The sequence below is a fragment of the Oxyura jamaicensis genome, chromosome 1 (genome assembly GCF_011077185.1).
Source record: "Oxyura jamaicensis isolate SHBP4307 breed ruddy duck chromosome 1, BPBGC_Ojam_1.0, whole genome shotgun sequence".
NCBI lineage: Eukaryota > Metazoa > Chordata > Aves > Anseriformes > Anatidae > Oxyura > Oxyura jamaicensis.
The window spans coordinates 74609801-74627967 of record NC_048893.1 but is presented as its reverse complement, the minus strand read 5'-3'; the positions used below and the strand labels follow the sequence as shown (position 1 = coordinate 74627967).

The 18167-nt window shown below is 40.1% G+C and overlaps 2 protein-coding genes and 1 long non-coding RNA gene across 7 annotated transcripts in view; 2 read left to right on the top strand and 1 right to left on the bottom strand.

The window, feature by feature from the left end:
* IRAG2 (inositol 1,4,5-triphosphate receptor associated 2) overlaps positions 1-5105 on the top strand; it is a 41990-nt gene extending 36885 nt beyond the window's left edge. For 2 of the 3 annotated variants that reach the window (XM_035310903.1, XM_035310893.1), the window contains exons 34-40: positions 741-888; positions 1706-1749; positions 2421-2498; positions 2607-2671; positions 3084-3185; positions 3356-3460; positions 4455-5105. In XM_035310903.1, the coding sequence (XP_035166794.1) occupies positions 741-888; positions 1706-1749; positions 2421-2498; positions 2607-2671; positions 3084-3185; positions 3356-3460; positions 4455-4698 (786 nt within the window). In that variant the 3' untranslated portion in view covers positions 4699-5105. The remainder of the gene's footprint in view (positions 1-740; positions 889-1705; positions 1750-2420; positions 2499-2606; positions 2672-3083; positions 3186-3355; positions 3461-4454) is intronic. The other variant, XM_035310906.1, reaches the window with a different exon arrangement.
* The window catches only part of CFAP94 (cilia and flagella associated protein 94), a 26562-nt gene continuing 13459 nt past the window's right edge, over positions 5065-18167 (bottom strand). For 2 of the 3 annotated variants that reach the window (XM_035310915.1, XM_035310931.1), the window contains 8 exons: positions 16916-17192; positions 15018-15123; positions 9723-9889; positions 8486-8630; positions 7532-7743; positions 6703-6870; positions 6387-6500; positions 5065-5403 (listed from right to left, as the gene is read on the bottom strand). In XM_035310915.1, the coding sequence (XP_035166806.1) occupies positions 5134-5403; positions 6387-6500; positions 6703-6870; positions 7532-7743; positions 8486-8630; positions 9723-9889; positions 15018-15123; positions 16916-17192 (1459 nt within the window). In that variant the 3' untranslated portion in view covers positions 5065-5133. The remainder of the gene's footprint in view (positions 5404-6386; positions 6501-6702; positions 6871-7531; positions 7744-8485; positions 8631-9722; positions 9890-15017; positions 15124-16915; positions 17193-18167) is intronic. The other variant, XM_035310922.1, reaches the window with a different exon arrangement.
* On the top strand, positions 9850-11104 carry LOC118156778. The gene is made up of 2 exons (XR_004746431.1): positions 9850-9959; positions 10544-11104. It is a non-coding gene; the product is annotated as an uncharacterized LOC118156778 (long non-coding RNA).

The following is an 18167-nucleotide window of genomic DNA, read 5'->3' as shown; positions in this document are numbered from 1 at the left end:
TTACAGACCATCTAATTCCAATGCCCCTGCCATGGGCATGGACACCTCCCACCAGACCAGGCTTCCCAAAGCCCCGTCCAGCCTGGCCTTGAACACCTGCAGGGATGGGGCATCCACAGCTTCTCTGGGCAGCCTGTGCCAGTGCCTCATCACCCTCTGAGAGATTTTTTTTTTCCTTATGTCTGATGTAAATCTACCCTCTTAGGGTAGATTTAAAACCATTCCCTCTTGTCCTAAGAGTTTAAACTATCACTATACCCCCTGACAAAGAGTCCCTCTCTAGCTTTCCTGTAGGACCCCTTTAGGTACTGGAAGGCCACTGTAAGGTCTACCTGGAGCCTTCTCTTCTTCAGGCTGAACAATCCCAACACCTTCAGGCTGTCTTCACAGGAGAGGTGCTCCAGCCCCTTGATCATCTTTGTGGCCCTCTTCTGGACTTGTTCTAAGAGGTCCATGTCCTTCCTGTGCTGGGGGCCCTAGAGCTGAACACAGGGCTCCAGTTGAGGTCTCACAAGAGCAGAGGGGAGGATCACCTCCCTTGTCCTGCTGGCCACATACTTTTGATGAGATGAGAGATGGGTTGTGGTGAAACTTTGCAAGTGTGATGCAAAATCCTTTCAATGTAATCCACAATGATGCAAGATGACAGTAGATGGTCAAGGGAAAATAACATTTTAATCTAAACATGATGAAGTTTCTCAAAGACACTTTTCCTACTGCTGTTGGTCTCTTCCTTTTAGGAGAGCCGTGTCAGCAAGGCTGTGGAAGTAATGATTCAACATGTGGAAAACCTGAAGCGCATGTACACAAAAGAGCATGCAGAACTTGAGGAGCTGAAACAGGTCCTGCTCCAGAATGAGAGATCGTTTAGTTCTCTTGGAGATCGAGGTAACCTAAGCAAAGCTGCTTTGCCTTTCCATGGCAACTGGTGCATCTCCTTCCCTAAAATCAAAGAGAGAAATAGCAATATGCTAACAATATAGAAACAATTAGACCTCTGTGTAAACTGCCAGGAATCTTGGGACAGGGTGAAAACATTGCAAGTATGCAGCTTTCAGAAAAAGTGAGTTGCATTTGGTGGTGATGATCTTACTTCTTTCGAGCAGTATATTTGGGTGTTCACTCACATTGGAGCATTCCCAGTAGCTATTTCTAGGCAGCTGAATTTTGACTGTTTACAGATGCTTCCTGCTCTTTTTCCGAATATGAATCGCAAACTCCTTAAGTGCAGGTGCTCTGAATCCCCCTTCACACAGATGGTACAGTGGTCAGATTTTCAGACCATGTTGTGTACTTATGGCTTTTTCAGGACAAGTATTAAAATCTGAAAAAAATGGAGCATGTATTTTATAAGTGGAAAGGGCAGTATTACTTGTGCACTAGTAAAACGTTCCCAGGAGCCTTCTAAATTACAGGCTGCTCTTCCCTTTTTGGCTACAAGCTGTTGACTGTAAGAGATTAACCTAAAACGGGACATTTGATTTGATAATGGTAGAATTTGATCCCTGCAGAGGATGTATAATGTGTGAATGTTAAGAATTTATCTAATGAAATAGAGAGCTTTAATCCCCTTAAGTCTCATTTCTGCTTTCTGGGAGCAATTTGACGTGCTCTCTGCTGAGATAATGCAAAAAGTCAGACCTTTAGTTCCAAATAAAGCTCATTACATTCTTGTAAACTTTTCTGATGTTCAATCTCTTCACAGATGAATCTACAAATAAAAAGCTACCCAATTCCTTTAACTTCAAGGTATGGCCCTTAAAGGTTAATGTGAAACTTCAAATGTGTTAAGTGTCTGTGTGTGGTTTCCTTTGCCTTGTCATGCGCTGGTGCTCTGATGCATGATTGACTTAGTGGTTTTCTGTCTCAAGATATTGGCTGATGTCATCAGACATGAGGATATATTTTCAATTGACCCTCCTCCCAGCCTGAAGGAACTGCATGTGGTCCCATTTACGGTAGATGAGGTGTTCACAGAAGCTGAAATGGCTGTGCTCTCTTGTAGTGGTTAAAAACTGTTGTTCACATGTGGTTCTTTCATTGGGCTTACAGAAGAAGGGTTTAGCAGAGAGATGAAAAAATAGGTGGGAGCAATTCATATTGACTGTAGGAACTCCTGTGAGGGTCATTAGGAGAATTTAGTCACATTCAGTTTTGGTATTTTGCTGGAAGCTTTGTATCCAGCTTCACTTTAGATGTCTGGAGAAGTAGGAGGACCAATTACTGTGGAAAGATGCTGTTTTAAAAAATGCATGGTTTGGGCTGTGCTTATGATTCAACTCTTCTCTGTGTGTCACTTCAAGCTAAGCAACAACTTCTAGTATCTATAGAGTTCATACAACAACAGATGGTGTTTTGTGTGCTCAGTGAGTAATCCAGTCATTCCCTCATAGAGCAAGTAATGCCTTTTATTTGTGTAGCCACCATCATCCCTACGAAGAGTTAGCATTGCAACAGTGCCTAGGAGTGCTGGAAATGCAGGTATTGGGTTGCCGCTGGTAAGTAAGGGTTCCCAGACGTTGAGGTGCTATACCCTTCTCATAACTGGCTGGGTTTCAGTGGGAAAAGGCAGCACAGTAAAGTGCCTTCTTAAACTTCTTCTCTAGGCCCAGCTACAAGAAACTGATGGAGATGAATGGAGTGATAAACTCAACAGGAGATCAAGCAGCTGGTAAAGTTACTTGACTTTTCTTTGAGTAGGGTTAAATATTTTTCAGCTCAAACTGCCTGTGTTGAGCATCTTGAGGCATAATATTATTAGGCTACATCTTTCATGTTAGTTCTACGTACCTCAATACATAAACGAATCTTTGAGACTAAATGTTACAGCTTCCCGTTTAATTAAGGTTTGAGAGACTAAAAGAAAAATTATCTTGACTGTCTTGCATTAGAACTCAAATATAAAAACTAGACACCTGACACTGATGGATTTGGTTTAAAATAATAATTTAAAAAAATCAGGCAACTAATTTTGAAGCTTATTTGTCTATGTCCCAACCAAAGGAGTAGGCTGTTGCAGAACTTTTAATTTCATGGTGTGTATCTGGGGTGAAAGTAAAGCAAATGTGTTTAAAATATGACAGGGGCAGACTAGGAGCAAAGCAAAATGAAAAGCGTCCTTCACTACAGCGATTCATTAGCACATATTCCTGGGCAGAGTATGAGAATGAACATTCAGAAACAAAGTAAGTTGAAGAGAAACATTCTCCAAGGTATGTGTGCAGGGTTTGTTTATTTTCGATTAACTCTTTACCTGTCACTAACCTGATCAGGACTATAAAGTCAAGGCATTGTGAGCTCTGTGAAATCAAATGCTTGATAGAAAAGCTTTCAAACTGTTGATGCTTGCTTACAGAAACGAGCAGTTGGACTTGCCTGATGAAGTGCAAGAAGAACCATCAAGAAAGGAAAGTATCTCTGTAACAGGAAACTGTCCATCAAAATGGAACCTGGAGGCAGCGTAAGTATTCCCCAAAATGGTCATGAGATAAAGCAGTGGTTGGACATGGGAAGACGAACCAAAGCTGTAGCTTATGGCTTGGTTATTAATCCTGACTTCTGAAACAAACTAACCAGGAATGAGTAATATCAAGCACCAGAGGCTTACCCCACCAGGGATTCATAATTAACCTTAAGTAGCAAGTCCTGTGCAATGCTTAACGGCAGCTTTGACACAAACTGAGGGACAAGTAGTTATCAAGATTAACAGGGTTATTGCAGCTAACTTCTCTGGATCTCACAGGTTAAAAAAGAGCTGTCCTGAAGAAGCATCCCGTGCAAGCCCATAAATTTAAACTACTGCCCTACAGAAAAGGAGTTAAACAATTTATCTGCAGAGAATGCATGCTCTGCATTAATACCCTATGCTAAACTTACCCTTTCAGTATTCCCAATCAAAGGGGAGATGAGACAATTACAGTCTAGTATGTAGCATTGAAACAATGGCAAGAAAAATATACTTTCTTCCTATTGTTTGACAAAGGATAGAGGTACCAATTTTGTGAGAGGTTTAAAGTTAGGTGAAGAAATGCTTCTGCCTAATAGCCAAACTTCACAGAAGGCATCAAAGCCCTAGAAAACAAAGCCTTAAGCCAGTACTTTCAGAGCTTTTCCATAAGCATGATAAATTCTTCACAATCTGCAAGGCAGTATTTGTGAATCCTCTTCAGAAATATGGTGCAGTATAGGGAGTGTGGCTGCCTGAACAGGGCTTATGGGTCAAGTCCATCACCTAAACAGCTTATCAAAAACTAGCTTACTGAAGTCTGTAAAATGCAAGCTATCACTGTACATAGCTCCCAATGCATCAGCTACCTTGTCACTTTTGATAGTTGTTTGTTATAAGCTTTGGTTTGTTGCCTTTGTTGCTGGTGTTTTTGGGGTAAGGGTGGGGAGAGGTGTTCCATTTTTGTTCAAAAAATTGGAACTACTACATGACTTACTCTTTTCTACAGGTGCAACTTAGTGTCATCATGGGCATCCCATTTCAAGACTTCCTTTTCCAATGCTAACAAAACTCTCTGGGTTTCTGTTTCCATCCTGGTACTGCTTGCTGCTTTTACAAGCTTCCTCACTGGGTTGTCTCTTCAAAGACCAGCAGATGCAGCACCTGTCGGCACCGGGGACTCCTGGACTTCACTACAGCAACTGTTGTGGCCATATACAGGACTTCAACACAACGGACCACCCCCTGTATAACAAAGGCTCTGAATTCTGTAGTTATCCTTCTGAGTTCTGGTTGACAGTATGAGAAGCTGAGATAGTATATTTAATGTTACATGTTTCAGTTGGTTTGTTTGGGTTGTGGGTATTGGGGGGGATTTTTTAAGTATGACTTGAAATTGAAAAAATATTTTTTTCTTATTCTGAAAAAAGTTATCTTTTCAAGTACCTCAGAGTATCTTAATTCCATTCAGATATAGAATAAAAGTGATTTTGAACCTAGCTAAAAGTAGGTATGACTAAATGGTCCAGCCACAAGAGAATAAATAACTTATTTTAACAAAAATAAGATGGCTACATTTTAATCATTAAAGCTGTTCCAATGATTTGAATAGAAACGGATTAAAGACTTGAAATGTAACTTTATTTAAAGCTTTTGATAATAAAGTTTTAAAGGAAAGCATGCAGTATTCAAGAGTGTGTTAAAACTCTTGTAGCAAGGAGCAGCTGATATACAACATCAATAAACAGGAAGTTAGCTGTATTCACTCTATCAATTGCTTCTTTGCTGGCGAAGTCTTTAAGCATATGGTAGAGTGTGGAGTGAAATTCAGAATCTTCTTCTAGCTCTTTTGAAAATGCTTCACTAGTTTCTGTGATCTTGAGTTTCAGTGCTCTCTGACCACTAAACATGTAAATAGACCAGTCTTTGACAAAATCTGCTTTAAGATGCTCACTTACCTAGTGCAGAAAAAAAAAAAAGGGCTGTAAGATAAAGCCCATGACACTGACAGAGAACAAATTCTAGTACAAAATTCTAAGTTCTAGTGTACTTATGAGTATAATACAGGAAAAAACAAAGCATTGCTTTGAACTGTTAAAATAGTATTAGGTCTTTCAGTAACTGTAACAGTTACTTAAATACTTAATAATATTAGGTCTTTAAGACTGTGTAACACATGGTATCAACATCAAAATCTTCATCTTGTTTGCCTCTGTAAAATGCAAGGTTGGTCACTCTGGCTTTCTTGCTGTTCCTGATTCATATGAAAAGAGTAGCAAGGTGCAACAGGCATCACACACTTCAGTTCTTCCTGCTGGGATTAATAACTGGGCTAAACATTTGCATGTATGTCACAAGTCTTTAACTCAAGATCTCAAGATTTCAGCAGTATGGTATGTTCTGTATCCACAGTCATAACTGGGAGTATTATGCTGTCTGGGAGAAGCTTTAAGCACGTTTTTTAGTTTACAGAGGGAAACATCAACTCAAGTTGCTTATTCCCTCCTTTACAGTACAGAACAACTGAAAACACTTAAAGTCAAGAAGAAACTTCTAGATGGTAATTGAGGGGGCTTTTGAGTACCCCATAGTAAGCTACTTGCTGAAAAATCAGCATCTACCTGTGCCATCCCAGCTTCAGCTAAAGCCTCAACAGCTGACCTGTCAGCTATACATCTTAGCACATTAGCAAGTATTTTTGTTACTGAAACTTACTGTGAGGAATGGGCTTGAGGTGTGAAGCAGTGGAGAAGTGGGCACTGAAGTTTTGCTAAACAAAATATTATGTGAAATAGTTGCCCTAAATCTTAACTGCTGCACTAAGCATTAGGTCAGGGCCTGAAGATTGTTTGAAATTAGCATAAATGAAGAAAGTTATGTCTTTTGAGTGATATGCTTCTGTACTGGTTTGTCTCTATACATTTGGTCTAAAGCTACAAACCTTGAACACTACTTGATCTTGACCTGATTCTAGATTCCATTTGCTCCAGCCAAAAGCAAAAGCGGATGCAACCAGGGCCATCTGTTGGTATGCCTTAACTTCTGTTAGGGGAGCCTGTAATGCAAAAGTACTGTTAGAAGATATGCATCCACTAAATCCATGCTTTATATGCAGGTAAGAAAAAGCTTGCTTTAAGCAGAATCTCCTGGCTAAGCTGCAAGAACACTCATCCTCATTCTGTATAATAGGTCTTCATACAATAAAATGTTGCCTACCTGAGAAAGAGGCTGGGGGGAAAGCCCACTCTTGCACTCACCTTCTTGTTCACAGAGATGTATTTGTATGAATATTCTCCTGGGAAAATATTCAGACCAGCCTCTTTCAAAACTTTTCTTAAGGTGATGGGACATATCCATTTTCCTGTCAGGTGAGAAAGCACATCCTTCTCTTCCACTGTGACTGCAGCCACCATACACTGATTACCCTGTTGTATAAACCAATCAAAGCATCTTATTAGTGATTAAAGCTATTTTGGGTTTCAGGCATCGATGATTTATTTGCTGCTTTTCTATTTTGGATATTACCTACATTAGCTATCATCCTCATCTTTAAACATTCACAGATCTTGTAGGAAGCCACTTTACTGTTGGACTGCAGAACTCACACTGGTTTACTGGCCTACACTTATGATCACACTGTCATTTTTGTAACAGATACTGATTCATATGACAAGGAGAATATGCACAATCATGCATATCTTGAACCTTTAGAAGGAACAAGTATCAAAAAAGTAAGTTGCTTGAAATGCTCAGTTCTTTTGGTGCAGTTGGCAATGAGAGAGAGCAACGCTTTAAGTGCTGATGTCTTGACTTTAGCAAAGTAGTATCAATATCAAAGAACTTAATGGAATGTTGCAGAACAGATGCTTTTTTTTTTTTTTGTCCAATTCACAGAAAGATTAAATCACCAATCATATTGGTGCTTACATTAGAGCTTGGAATAGTTCCTTCCTTATTTTCAATAGCAAAGGAGTGAAATTCAGGTTGCTCTCGTGGAACCATCCCATGTTCTTAAGAAAGGACAGTGACAATTCTGTCTCTTAAAAAAACAAACTACCACTGTTTTATGAAAAAAATAAGAAGTACCTTAATTTGTATCTGAACTTCTGCAAAGACTGTGGTAACTGTAAGTAGTGCTTCATTTATACCCATAGGTCGCAATTCCCATGCCTGATACGGCATGTTGAGATGAACATTCTGGAGAAGTGCTATTGTATAAAAGGCACCCATCTCAAAAGTAATACTCTTCTGTGTTTCATATGTTATGTTGCTGATGCCATCAGTTCTCCACTGTTGGCCTTTACAAGGGATGCAAAAAGAAAAAACGTATAAATAAAGCTTCTGCTTGTAGTATGTACTGGTGAAGAATTAGTAAAGATATCCTAGGTAAACTAATATTCAGAGTTAGAAAAGATAAAGCACAAAGTAAAGAGAATTCATTTAAGGCAAAAAACTTCTCTCGTTTAAGTACAAAATTAGACTAATCCCAATGTGAAAGAATTCTGATGTGAAAGCTCTTTAAGCTACAAATACTAACATAACTTTTTTATGGAGGATATAGTACTCCTCAACCTTATTTCCAACAGTAACTTCAAACATCAAACTATCTTAAGTTCTACTTTCTTTCATGATATAACATCAGAGGTAATGTATACCTTTTTAGTAACATATCATATCTTTTTTTTAATGCTTAATCTTTTTAAGGTAATATGACCACATGTAGTTAGGAGGTAATTTGGCTCAAAGTGGACTTCGTAGGACTTCGCTCTACCAAAACATCATTTGTGCTATACAGTTCACTACTGCAGCCGTTAATATGAAAGAAAAAAAAGCTATAGTAAAAAGCCGTCCCTGATTACATATGATGCAGAATCAAACCAGAAAACAAAACAAACCAACAAAAAACAAATTAACACCAAACTCCCTTAACTATTTTTTGGCTGTGAATTGGCTCTTTTCTTAACAGATAGCTCTCTGAAATATTTGAAACTATGTATCAAGTCCATTAATCAAACAAAAAAATTTATCTTAAGTTGGTACCTGCAGGATCCCATCGGGCTATCACAGGCTCCTCGCAATAGATCACGTTGTCAGAAAGGCTAAGTGTTATCTGTATTGGTGGATATGGGGCATCGTCAGACTCTTCTGGGGGATATCTGTATGCCTCCAAGCCAATGTCAAGTAACTTTAGTAAATTGCAAAAAGGACAAACAAAACATTTTATTAGAAAATGCAGTAGCCTGAATTTGTTTTTTACATCCACCTAGTGGAGTTTCCTAACATACAATTTAAAATTTACTAGTTTGAATTGTTGACTAACATAGCACATTTCCAAAAAAAGATTTTTTTTCTTTCTTTCTTATATCTTCCTGCTAAAGTATTTTGTTTGACTTTTAACAAGCATTAAGGTGAAACCCCCTAATATAGAAATCAGCACAAGGTCTGCTGCAATAAACATTTCCCTTCATGGGAACTACAGCACTGAAGATAGTATAAGGGTGAGTACCAATGGGCAGTTGACCCCTTCACATGCTGTCTGTGGCACCTTGCAGGCAGCACCACACAGTAAGTGGAATCATTCCTTAATAGAGCCACAGTACTCAAAATAAACAAGAGCACTTCATAGGCAAAGAGAGACAGCTCCAATTTGTTTACACAGTGTCAAAGGTAATGAAGTCAAATTCAATTGGTAAGGCAGGTCTGTGCATGTGGGTAGAAAGGAAGATCCCATACTTCTTAATCTGCTCACAGTCCTGCTTTCTTAGTCTGTATGTGAATTTCACTTATTAATGGTTTTCAATTTCATAATAAAAACTGTGACATAGGTTAATGCTGCATAAGGCACCACAAGCAGGAGAACTAAGATGTTATCTATAGATAATCCATACCTTTTGGAGCCCAGAACTGAATTGGCAGTAGTTTTGTTACCAACCTTCCTTAAGTGTACTTTTCATATACAAAAAAAAGGATGTCTGGCTTTGCTTTTACTTCACCCTAGAGCATTTCCAGCACAACAATTTAAAGTATTGATGTTAGCTGTGCTAATGAACACTGATCAAATGCACACTTCAGTAAATGCTGATCTGCTTACCTCAGCTGCTCCAAAAATTGGCTATGTCTAACTGAAAACAATTTTATAACTTGGTCCTTTAGTTCATTGCTCAAGAAATCAACATACATAAATATATATATGGCATAAATACTATGGTGAAACTACTTGGGAACAGCTCTTCAGGGATGAAGACTCCATGAGGTGTAACACGTTTTTTTCACTCACTTTCACCATATTCCAGTTCTTGACTTGTTTGACCTGAGGTGGAAGCTGCAGTGCATCAATATAATACACACCACCCACTGGTACAAACTGTTGCAAATCAACAATATTTTCATCAGTTATCTCATCTTCTTTTTCATTGGTCTTTTCCTGCATCAGTGGATTCAGAACTACAAAACAAATAAGTAGCAAGTGTTAATTTGGTGCTTAAACTAAGCCACTGTAATTTCACACTTGATGGTTTTACTCGAGTGGGCAGCCAAGCTCCACCACAATCACTCTCTCACTCCTCCCCTCCTCAAAGAGGAAGGGGGAGAGAAGACAACACAAAGAGCTCGAGGTTTGAGATGAAAATGATTTAATTAAAGAAAAGGGGAATGGGGAGAAAAAGAAACAAAGGAAACAACAAGGCCGCGTGGAATCACAGAGAGAAAGGAAAAAAAAGTTATTCTCTACTTCCCATCAATGAGCGATGTTCGGCCATGTCCTGGGAAGCAAGGCCTCAAAACTTGTACCGGTTGTTCAGGAGAGACCCTCCCCCATGAGAGGCCCCCTTTTATTGCTGAGTGGGACATCAGGTGTTATGGAATATCCCTTTGGTTGGTTTAGGTCAGCTGCCCTGGTGATGTCCCCTCCCCATCAATTGCCCACCCCCAGCCTGCTGGATCCTGGGGGCTTGGAGGGAGTTCTGATGTTGTGCCAGCACTATGCAGCAATAGACACAACACTGGAGTGATACCAGTGCTGTTCCAGCTACGAGTGCAGAGCACTCGTGTGGGCTGCTGCAGGGAAAGGTGACTCCATCCCAGACAGACCCAACACAGTATTATTTTTTAAAATCTGCACAAAAAGTCTGTGTACTTGAAGTGCTTTACATTCTGTGGCATTTCAGCTCCATCTACTGGTATGCCACACATCTTTGAACAATTAATTGAAACATAGTTGGATATTGAAAAAATGCTTCTTTTTTTGGTACTGAGCTTTTAACAGATTAATCTCTACTCTTGCTTTGTAGTCAACTCAAACTGTTTCAAATAGTAATAAGGTTTTACTGACAAAAAAAAATCAGATGCATCACTAATCATAGAATAATTTTACAAGTATACAAAACAGTAGGTTCTGGCCAGATTTGGTAAGATCTTATTCGCATGGAAACAAGGTAAATCAAAAGGTAAAAGACAGCTATAGGCTACAGGTGAAAGCTATTTACAAAGAACAAAAGGCATTTAATATGTTAAACAAGATTTTTAGAAAACAAAAGACATTTCATAATGTTTTTTTCTATATATAACTATATGTATTTATGTATGAATTCAAATTTTACTCAATTGAAAAAAGTTATTAGAAGGCATCAGTGTAATAGACTAAGATGACTAGAACTATTTTATTCAAAAATAAAAAAAATCACATAAAACATTGTACCAGATATTACAGAAGGAGAAAGTTATTGTTGATGGGGATCAAGGAAAAGTGTTCAGTAATGTCAAAACAGCTACTATGTTATAAAAAAAAAATACACTTTTAAAGAGTGAGATAATCTTAAAAAAAAAGACAAGTATATAAACTGCCTTCAAGCTTTTTACAAAAAAGGTGAAAGTACTGTTAATTTTGTAACACCAGCTTTAGTTACAGAGTTTATGTAGAGCTTTTACTCTACTGTACTCATAGTAAAAGATGCAATTCAAAGATCCTTTTGCAGTTATTCTGAGAAAAGAAATATACAAAAACTAAAAACCATTTTACTACCAGTCACAATATAGCTTGCACTTTAATGTGCTTTCTACAGTAATAATACAATAATATTTAAATGTCTTCTAAACAAAACTATTAATTCTCCTAAGATAAATTAAATTCTTAATACTAGTACAACTTAAATCCAGAGAACAACCTGCAGTAGTTCTTGCTGTTTTCAGTGTTGCACACTCTTAATTTTCCCATTTTACCTTGGCTGTCTGTTTTCCACTGAATTTGTGGTAACTTAGTATCCTTTCAAACCCCATTCCCAGAAGTGGTTGAATGGGTTTGCAAATCATTAGCATGATTTCAAAAGCCTTCTCTCCTTATTAAAGCAAATAATAGCTTTGAAGTCATTCAGATATAATTAGTACATTTCTGGGTATATATACTCAGTCTAATAACATGGTAGAGATTTTCAAAGCCTTACAGAAATAAAATATAAACCCCCCTCTGACTGAAGCACAAGTCCTTTATACTCTCTTGAAAACCACCTTGTTTGGGTGATCCATAAGGTACAGTCTGACAACGTGGTTGCTGCAATTATGTTTAGCAGAAAGTTGTTTTTTTCCAAATGAGCAAAAGGCTGTAAAGCTCAGCTAAACTCTGATGAACAGTTTGCAGTCATTTTATTTAAGACAGTACTACAAGAAAACCCACTCTTACTAAACCAAAGGACACCACAGCACTAAAGAAATTTATAACTTCTGTTGGACAGTTTTAGTTCCTGGATTAGACCCTCTTTTAGTAAAGTATGTCAGTCTCTATCCTACTCTAAGCACACGTTTAAGTAGTACTTTGTAATACCTACACTGCCTGAGTGCATACCATTGTAAGTACTGAATTTATTTTCTTCTGGAGAAGTTAATCTCACCAAGCAGACTGGCAGATTCATAAATATTGTTTGCCTCACCCATAAACATACATATACATAATTATTATGCTTATGTACATGTATGAATTAACACATACCGGGGGTTTTGGAAAAAAAAACAAAGAAAAAACTCCAGGGGTGGTGCCCCGCTAGACCTTCTCTTCACAAACAGAGAAGGACTGGTGGAGGATGTGATTGTCGGGAGCTGTCTTGGGCAGAGTGACCATGAAATGGTGGAGTTCACTATTCTTGGCGAGGCCAGGAAGGGAACCAGTAAAACCACTGTACTGGACTTTCGGAGAGCTGACTTTGTGCTGCTCAGGACACTGGTTGGTAGAGTCCCTTGGGAGGCGGTTCTGAAGGGCAGAGGGGTCCAGGAAGGCTGGGCGCTCTTCAAGAGGCAAATCCTAATGGCGCAGGAGCGGTCTGTTCCCATGTGCCCAAAGATGAGCCAGCGGGGAAGAAGACCAGCCTGGCTGAACAGAGAACTGTGGCTTGAGCTTAGGAGAAAAAAGAGGGTTTATAATCTTTGGAAAAGTGGGCAGGCCACTAGGGAGGACTATAAGGATGTAGCGAGGCTGTGCAGGGACAAAATTAGGAGGGCCAAAGCTCATCTGGAGCTCAATCTGGCTACTGCCGTTAAAGATAACAAAAAACGCTTTTATAAATACATCAACACAAAAAGGAGGACAAAGGAGAATCTCCATCCTTTACTGGATGCAGGGGGAAACTTAGTTACAAGAGATGAGGAAAAGGCGGAGGTGCTCAATGCCTTCTTTGCCTCAGTCTTTAGCGGCAATACCGGTTGTTCTCTGGATTCCCAGTACCCTGAGCTGGTGGAAGGGGATGGGGAGCAGGATGTGGCCCTCACCATCCACGAAGAACTGGTTGGTGACCTGCTACGGCACTTGGATGTGCACAAGTCGATGGGGCCGGATGGGATCCACCCGAGGGTACTGAGAGAACTGGCAGAGGAGCTGGCCAAGCCACTATCCATCATTTATCAGCAGTCCTGGCTATCGGGGGAGGTCCCAGCTGACTGGCGGCTAGCGAATGTGACGCCCATCTACAAGAAGGGCCGGAGGGCTGACCCGGGGAACTACAGGCCTGTCAGTTTGACCTCAGTACCAGGGAAGCTCATGGAGCAGATCCTCTTGGGAGTCATCATGTGGCACTTGAAGGGCAAGCAGGCGATCAGGCCCAGTCAGCACGGGTTTATGGAAGGCAGGTCCTGCTTGACGAACCTGATCTCCTTCTATGACAAAGTGTCGCGCTGGGTGGACGAGGGAAAGGCTGTGGATGTGGTCTACCTTGACTTCAGCAAGGCTTTTGACACCGTCTCCCACAGCATTCTCCTCAAGAAACTGGCTGCTCTTGGCTTGGACTGGCGCACGCTTCGTTGGGTTAGAAACTGGCTGGATAGCCGGGCCCAGAGAGTTGTGGTAAATGGAGTCAAATCCAGTTGGAGGCCAGTCACTAGTGGCGTCCCCCAGGGCTCGGTGCTGGGGCCGGTCCTCTTTAACATCTTCATCAATGATCAGGACGAGGGCATTGAGTGCACCCTCAGTAAGTTTGCAGATGACACCAAGTTAGGTGCGTGTGTCGATCTGCTCGAGGGTAGGAAGGCTCTGCAGGAGGATCTGGATAGGCTGCACCGATGGGCTGAGGTCAACTGCATGAAGTTTAACAAGGCCAAGTGCCGGGTCCTGCACCTGGGGCGTAATAACCCCAAGCAGAGCTACAGGCTGGGAGATGAGTGGTTGGAGAGCTGCCAGGCGGAGAAGGACCTGGGAGTGATAGTGGACAGTCGGCTGAATATGAGCCAGCAGTGTGCTCAGGTGGCCAAGAAGGCCAACGGCATCCTGGCTTGTATCAGAAATAGTGTGACCAGCAGGGCTAGGGAGGTGATCGTCCACCTGTACTCGGCTCTGGTGAGGCCGCACCTCGAGTACTGTGTTCAGTTTTGGGCCCCTCGCTACAAGAAGGACATGGAGGTGCTTGAGCGGGTCCAAAGAAGGGCGACGAAGCTGGTGAGGGGCCTGGAGAACAAGTCCTACGAGGAGCGGCTGAAGGAGCTGGGCTTATTCAGCCTGGAGAAGAGGAGGCTCAGGGGCGATCTTATCGCTCTCTACAGATACCTTAAAGGAGGCTGTAGAGAGGTGGGGGTTGGCCTGTTCTGCCACGTGCCTGGTGACAGGACGAGGGGGAATGGGCTGAAGTTGCGCCAGGGGAGTTTTAGGTTAGATGTTAGGAAGAGCTTCTTTACTGAAAGGGTTGTGAGGCATTGGAACAGGCTGCCCAGGGAGGTGGTGGAGTCACCATCCCTGGAAGTCTTCAAAAGACGTTTAGATGTAGAGCTTAGGGATATGGTTTAGTGGGGACTGTTAGTGTTAGGTTAGAGGTTGGACTCGATGATCTTGAGGTCTCTTCCAACCTAGAAATTCTGTCTGTATACATAAGCATAAAAAAATAAGTCTAGGGACAAAATCAATCTCCCTATCTTATTTTTTCCCTTGCATTTAACAATCATTAACAGAAGTGTCAACAAAACTCATGTTATAAAGTCACTGATATATTTATAATCTTTGTTCTATTTGCATATGGATCTGTATCACCATGCTTCCATATACGAAGCAGGACATTTAGAATTAGTAATTCTGTAGGGCTGCAAATAAAAACTAACCAAATACCTTGTGATGGTATGTCTAAGATTTCTGATTTCTTCTCAGTTTCCTCCTCTGTCTTCTCATTTATGTCAGTTACACTACTGTATTTTTCTTTGAATGAGATAGCACTCTATAGGAAAAACAAAATATATTTTTTATTAGACAAACAATAAAAAGAATGTATTACCTCCTTTAAAACAACGGTCCAAGGAGAAAAAAGTACAGTTCCACTCCTGTAGCCATATTTGTACCAATCTTGCTACAGGGTCAAGGTTTTTGGAGAAAACATTTTTACCTAACTAGGATTTTTTTTTTTTTTTTTTATTAAAGGCATGCTCCAATGTTAGTTTGAACATGTAAATAGAGAAAAACATAAAATAATTACTTCATTTCCACAGCAAATTCCACCTCAAATGCCAGAGGTACCATAAAAGCATTTAAACTTATAAGCAGCATGTACACTCAAATATTATGCTTTTGCTGCCTTTACAGCTGGAAAAATGACACGAAGAAAACTTAACACTATGTTGAAACCAAACCCATGCTGATACTCTCTCCCCACTTCCAGTCTTAGACTGGGCCTTACCTGTAACATTTACTCCCTTTCCCTTAATGTTTTGTATTTTCAAAATGTTATCCTAGACTTCTAGCCAAATTACCAACCCATATATGAATTCATCCCTGTCATAGCAGACTTCTGGAAGCGCAGCAGTAGACAAATGGCAGTTCAGCACACAAACCATGCATTCGGAGGCACAGGCACCTCCTGTCTCCTGTGGCATGTCTGCCAGTGTGCTGGAAGAGAAAACACCTGAACCAGGACGGAATGGGAGGGCAAAAAGGTGTTTACCCATGTAAATGTGGAGGAGATCAAGGCAGAGCCAGACAGAAGAAGGAGTGACCAGAATAGCTGAGAGAAGTGGAGGCTACACAGAGAACATGAAAATTCATGAAACTGCATTCAGAGAAGGAGAATAAGACCTGTAAAAGAAAAAGAGAAGCAATAGAATGAGAAGCCTAGAGAACGCCTGAAAAACTTATGTGAAAACTGCCAATGGATAATACTTATCATACAAAATAAGAAAAAAAGAACCAAGAAAAATGGGATTTCAGGCACTGATTCACTACAGAGGATTTCAGGGACCAAAAAGGCAAGGATCATTGATCCAGGTATTAAGACGGTATGAAACATGATGGCTTACAGCTTTTTATGCAGAAATTTTAGACAGAGAACCCAACTCGTTTATCTGAAGGTCACAGATGATACCAAGTGAAAAACTCAAGCCCAATAACAAGAATAAAAAAAACAACAAATCCCACAACACCCAAAGCCAACATAACTACGTCAAAGTCTGCAGAGTTCAGCTGTCAGAAACAGATTTTGAGAGCCCTCTAGTGGCAAAAGTTTCAACATACAGGAATCGAGTAACTACGTAACTGCACAACCAAGACCTATTGAACTCTGAATCCTATTTTGCACTCTTCTGATGTCCCTAATATTGCATTCCTGTAGTGATTTTAGTGGGATGTCAATTTCTCAGAAGCAGAATATATTCATCTTGACATATGTCACAGATATCTGGAAATATCTTACAACAGATACAACCTTGCATTCCTCATGGCATGATCCTACTAATAAAATGCCAATCAAATGCCAACCCATTGCAGCATGCCAATACCCTGCAGCTACCACATCCTGTCAAAACTTTCCTTTCTACCATTTCTATGACAATCTTCGGTCATTCATCATTCCACACCCTCAGAAGATCTATGACAGTCTTAACACAAGTTGTCTTTTTCCATAAAAGTTTAAGAACTTCGTTCTCTCAGGCACAGGGCACATGAAGAAGCTATTACACAGCAATTGGGCCTCAAGTAACAACAGCACCGTAAAATATCCTCTTGTGAGATTTTTTGCCTACCTTTCTCTCATCAGAATGTGTTTCTTCTTCAGTGGGCATGTTGGGCTCTTCTGCAGCTTTCTTTTCTTCTTCTAGTTCTTCTACATTGTCTTTTGAATGCTGAGTTGACTCTTTGCTTTTTAAGACTTCGAATTTCGGCACACTCTGGCACTGCAGCCAAAGTGGAGATACATGGTCATAATGAGTGTGCAATATGCGAACAGCAACATTGCTCACAGCCAGGGACTTTGGAAGATCAAATCCATGATGTGTATCACAAAACACGTGATTCTTGAACCTGTAAATAAAGAAATAAAAAAATCCCTAGTAAGATTGGCAGCACTTATTTTCACAGTTATTCATGAGTATTCAAATTGATGTTCTACACTAAAAGTCACCTAAATCCTCTTTTGTCACATGGCACAGTGTAAGAATTAGAGTTGGATGTCACAATATTCTTCCTGCCCTGCACTGACAGCTGTCTGTAAGCTCCTCCAGAAAACCTGCAACTGCATGAAGGGCATCAGGAGCTTCAAAAATGTAATGGTCCTGACAGGAAGGCAAAGGGACATAATCAGATGGCAGTTGTTCTACACAGTACATTTCTGATAAAACAGATTAATTTAATGGGCAAAGTCTTACACAGGTAAAAATCACTAGTTGTCTGTGTTATAACAATCTCAGCATCTTCCATGTAAAACCCAAAAAGATATGAAAGCAATTCTGATAATCAACAGCATTACACACCTACCAATGCTTCTGACAGCATAGGAATAAGGCTAAGAGCAGCACAGGAGGCTAGCCTGCATCAAACCCGTTATCTAACTTTTGAGTTAGGGTTCTTGCATTTGTCAGAGTAGATATTTAAGTTTATTTATCATTGCAATTCCAGCCCAGCCAAATGCAGAACAATTTAAATATTACTGATTTTCCATCTAACAATATAAAAAAATCTTCTAGTAAAGCACCATTTAATTTTTAATTATTTAATATGGTATTTTTCTTAAATCATATGTACACCAAAAGGCTTTAACTCAAATGGGCACTTGCTGGAGGTCAGTCTGACATTGCTCAGGACCAGCCTTCTAGATACCTTAGCAAAGCTTACAACAACAGGTCCTCAGTCAAGGCAAAGTCACTTTATTCCTCTTATTTGCAGATAGGAAGGCTGCTCAAAAAATTGTTTTGGAACTTGTTCTGAAAAACATATCTGTTAAGTGGCAATCTAATAAAAACTCTCTGATTCAGAATGAACTGTGGAGGATATTTACAT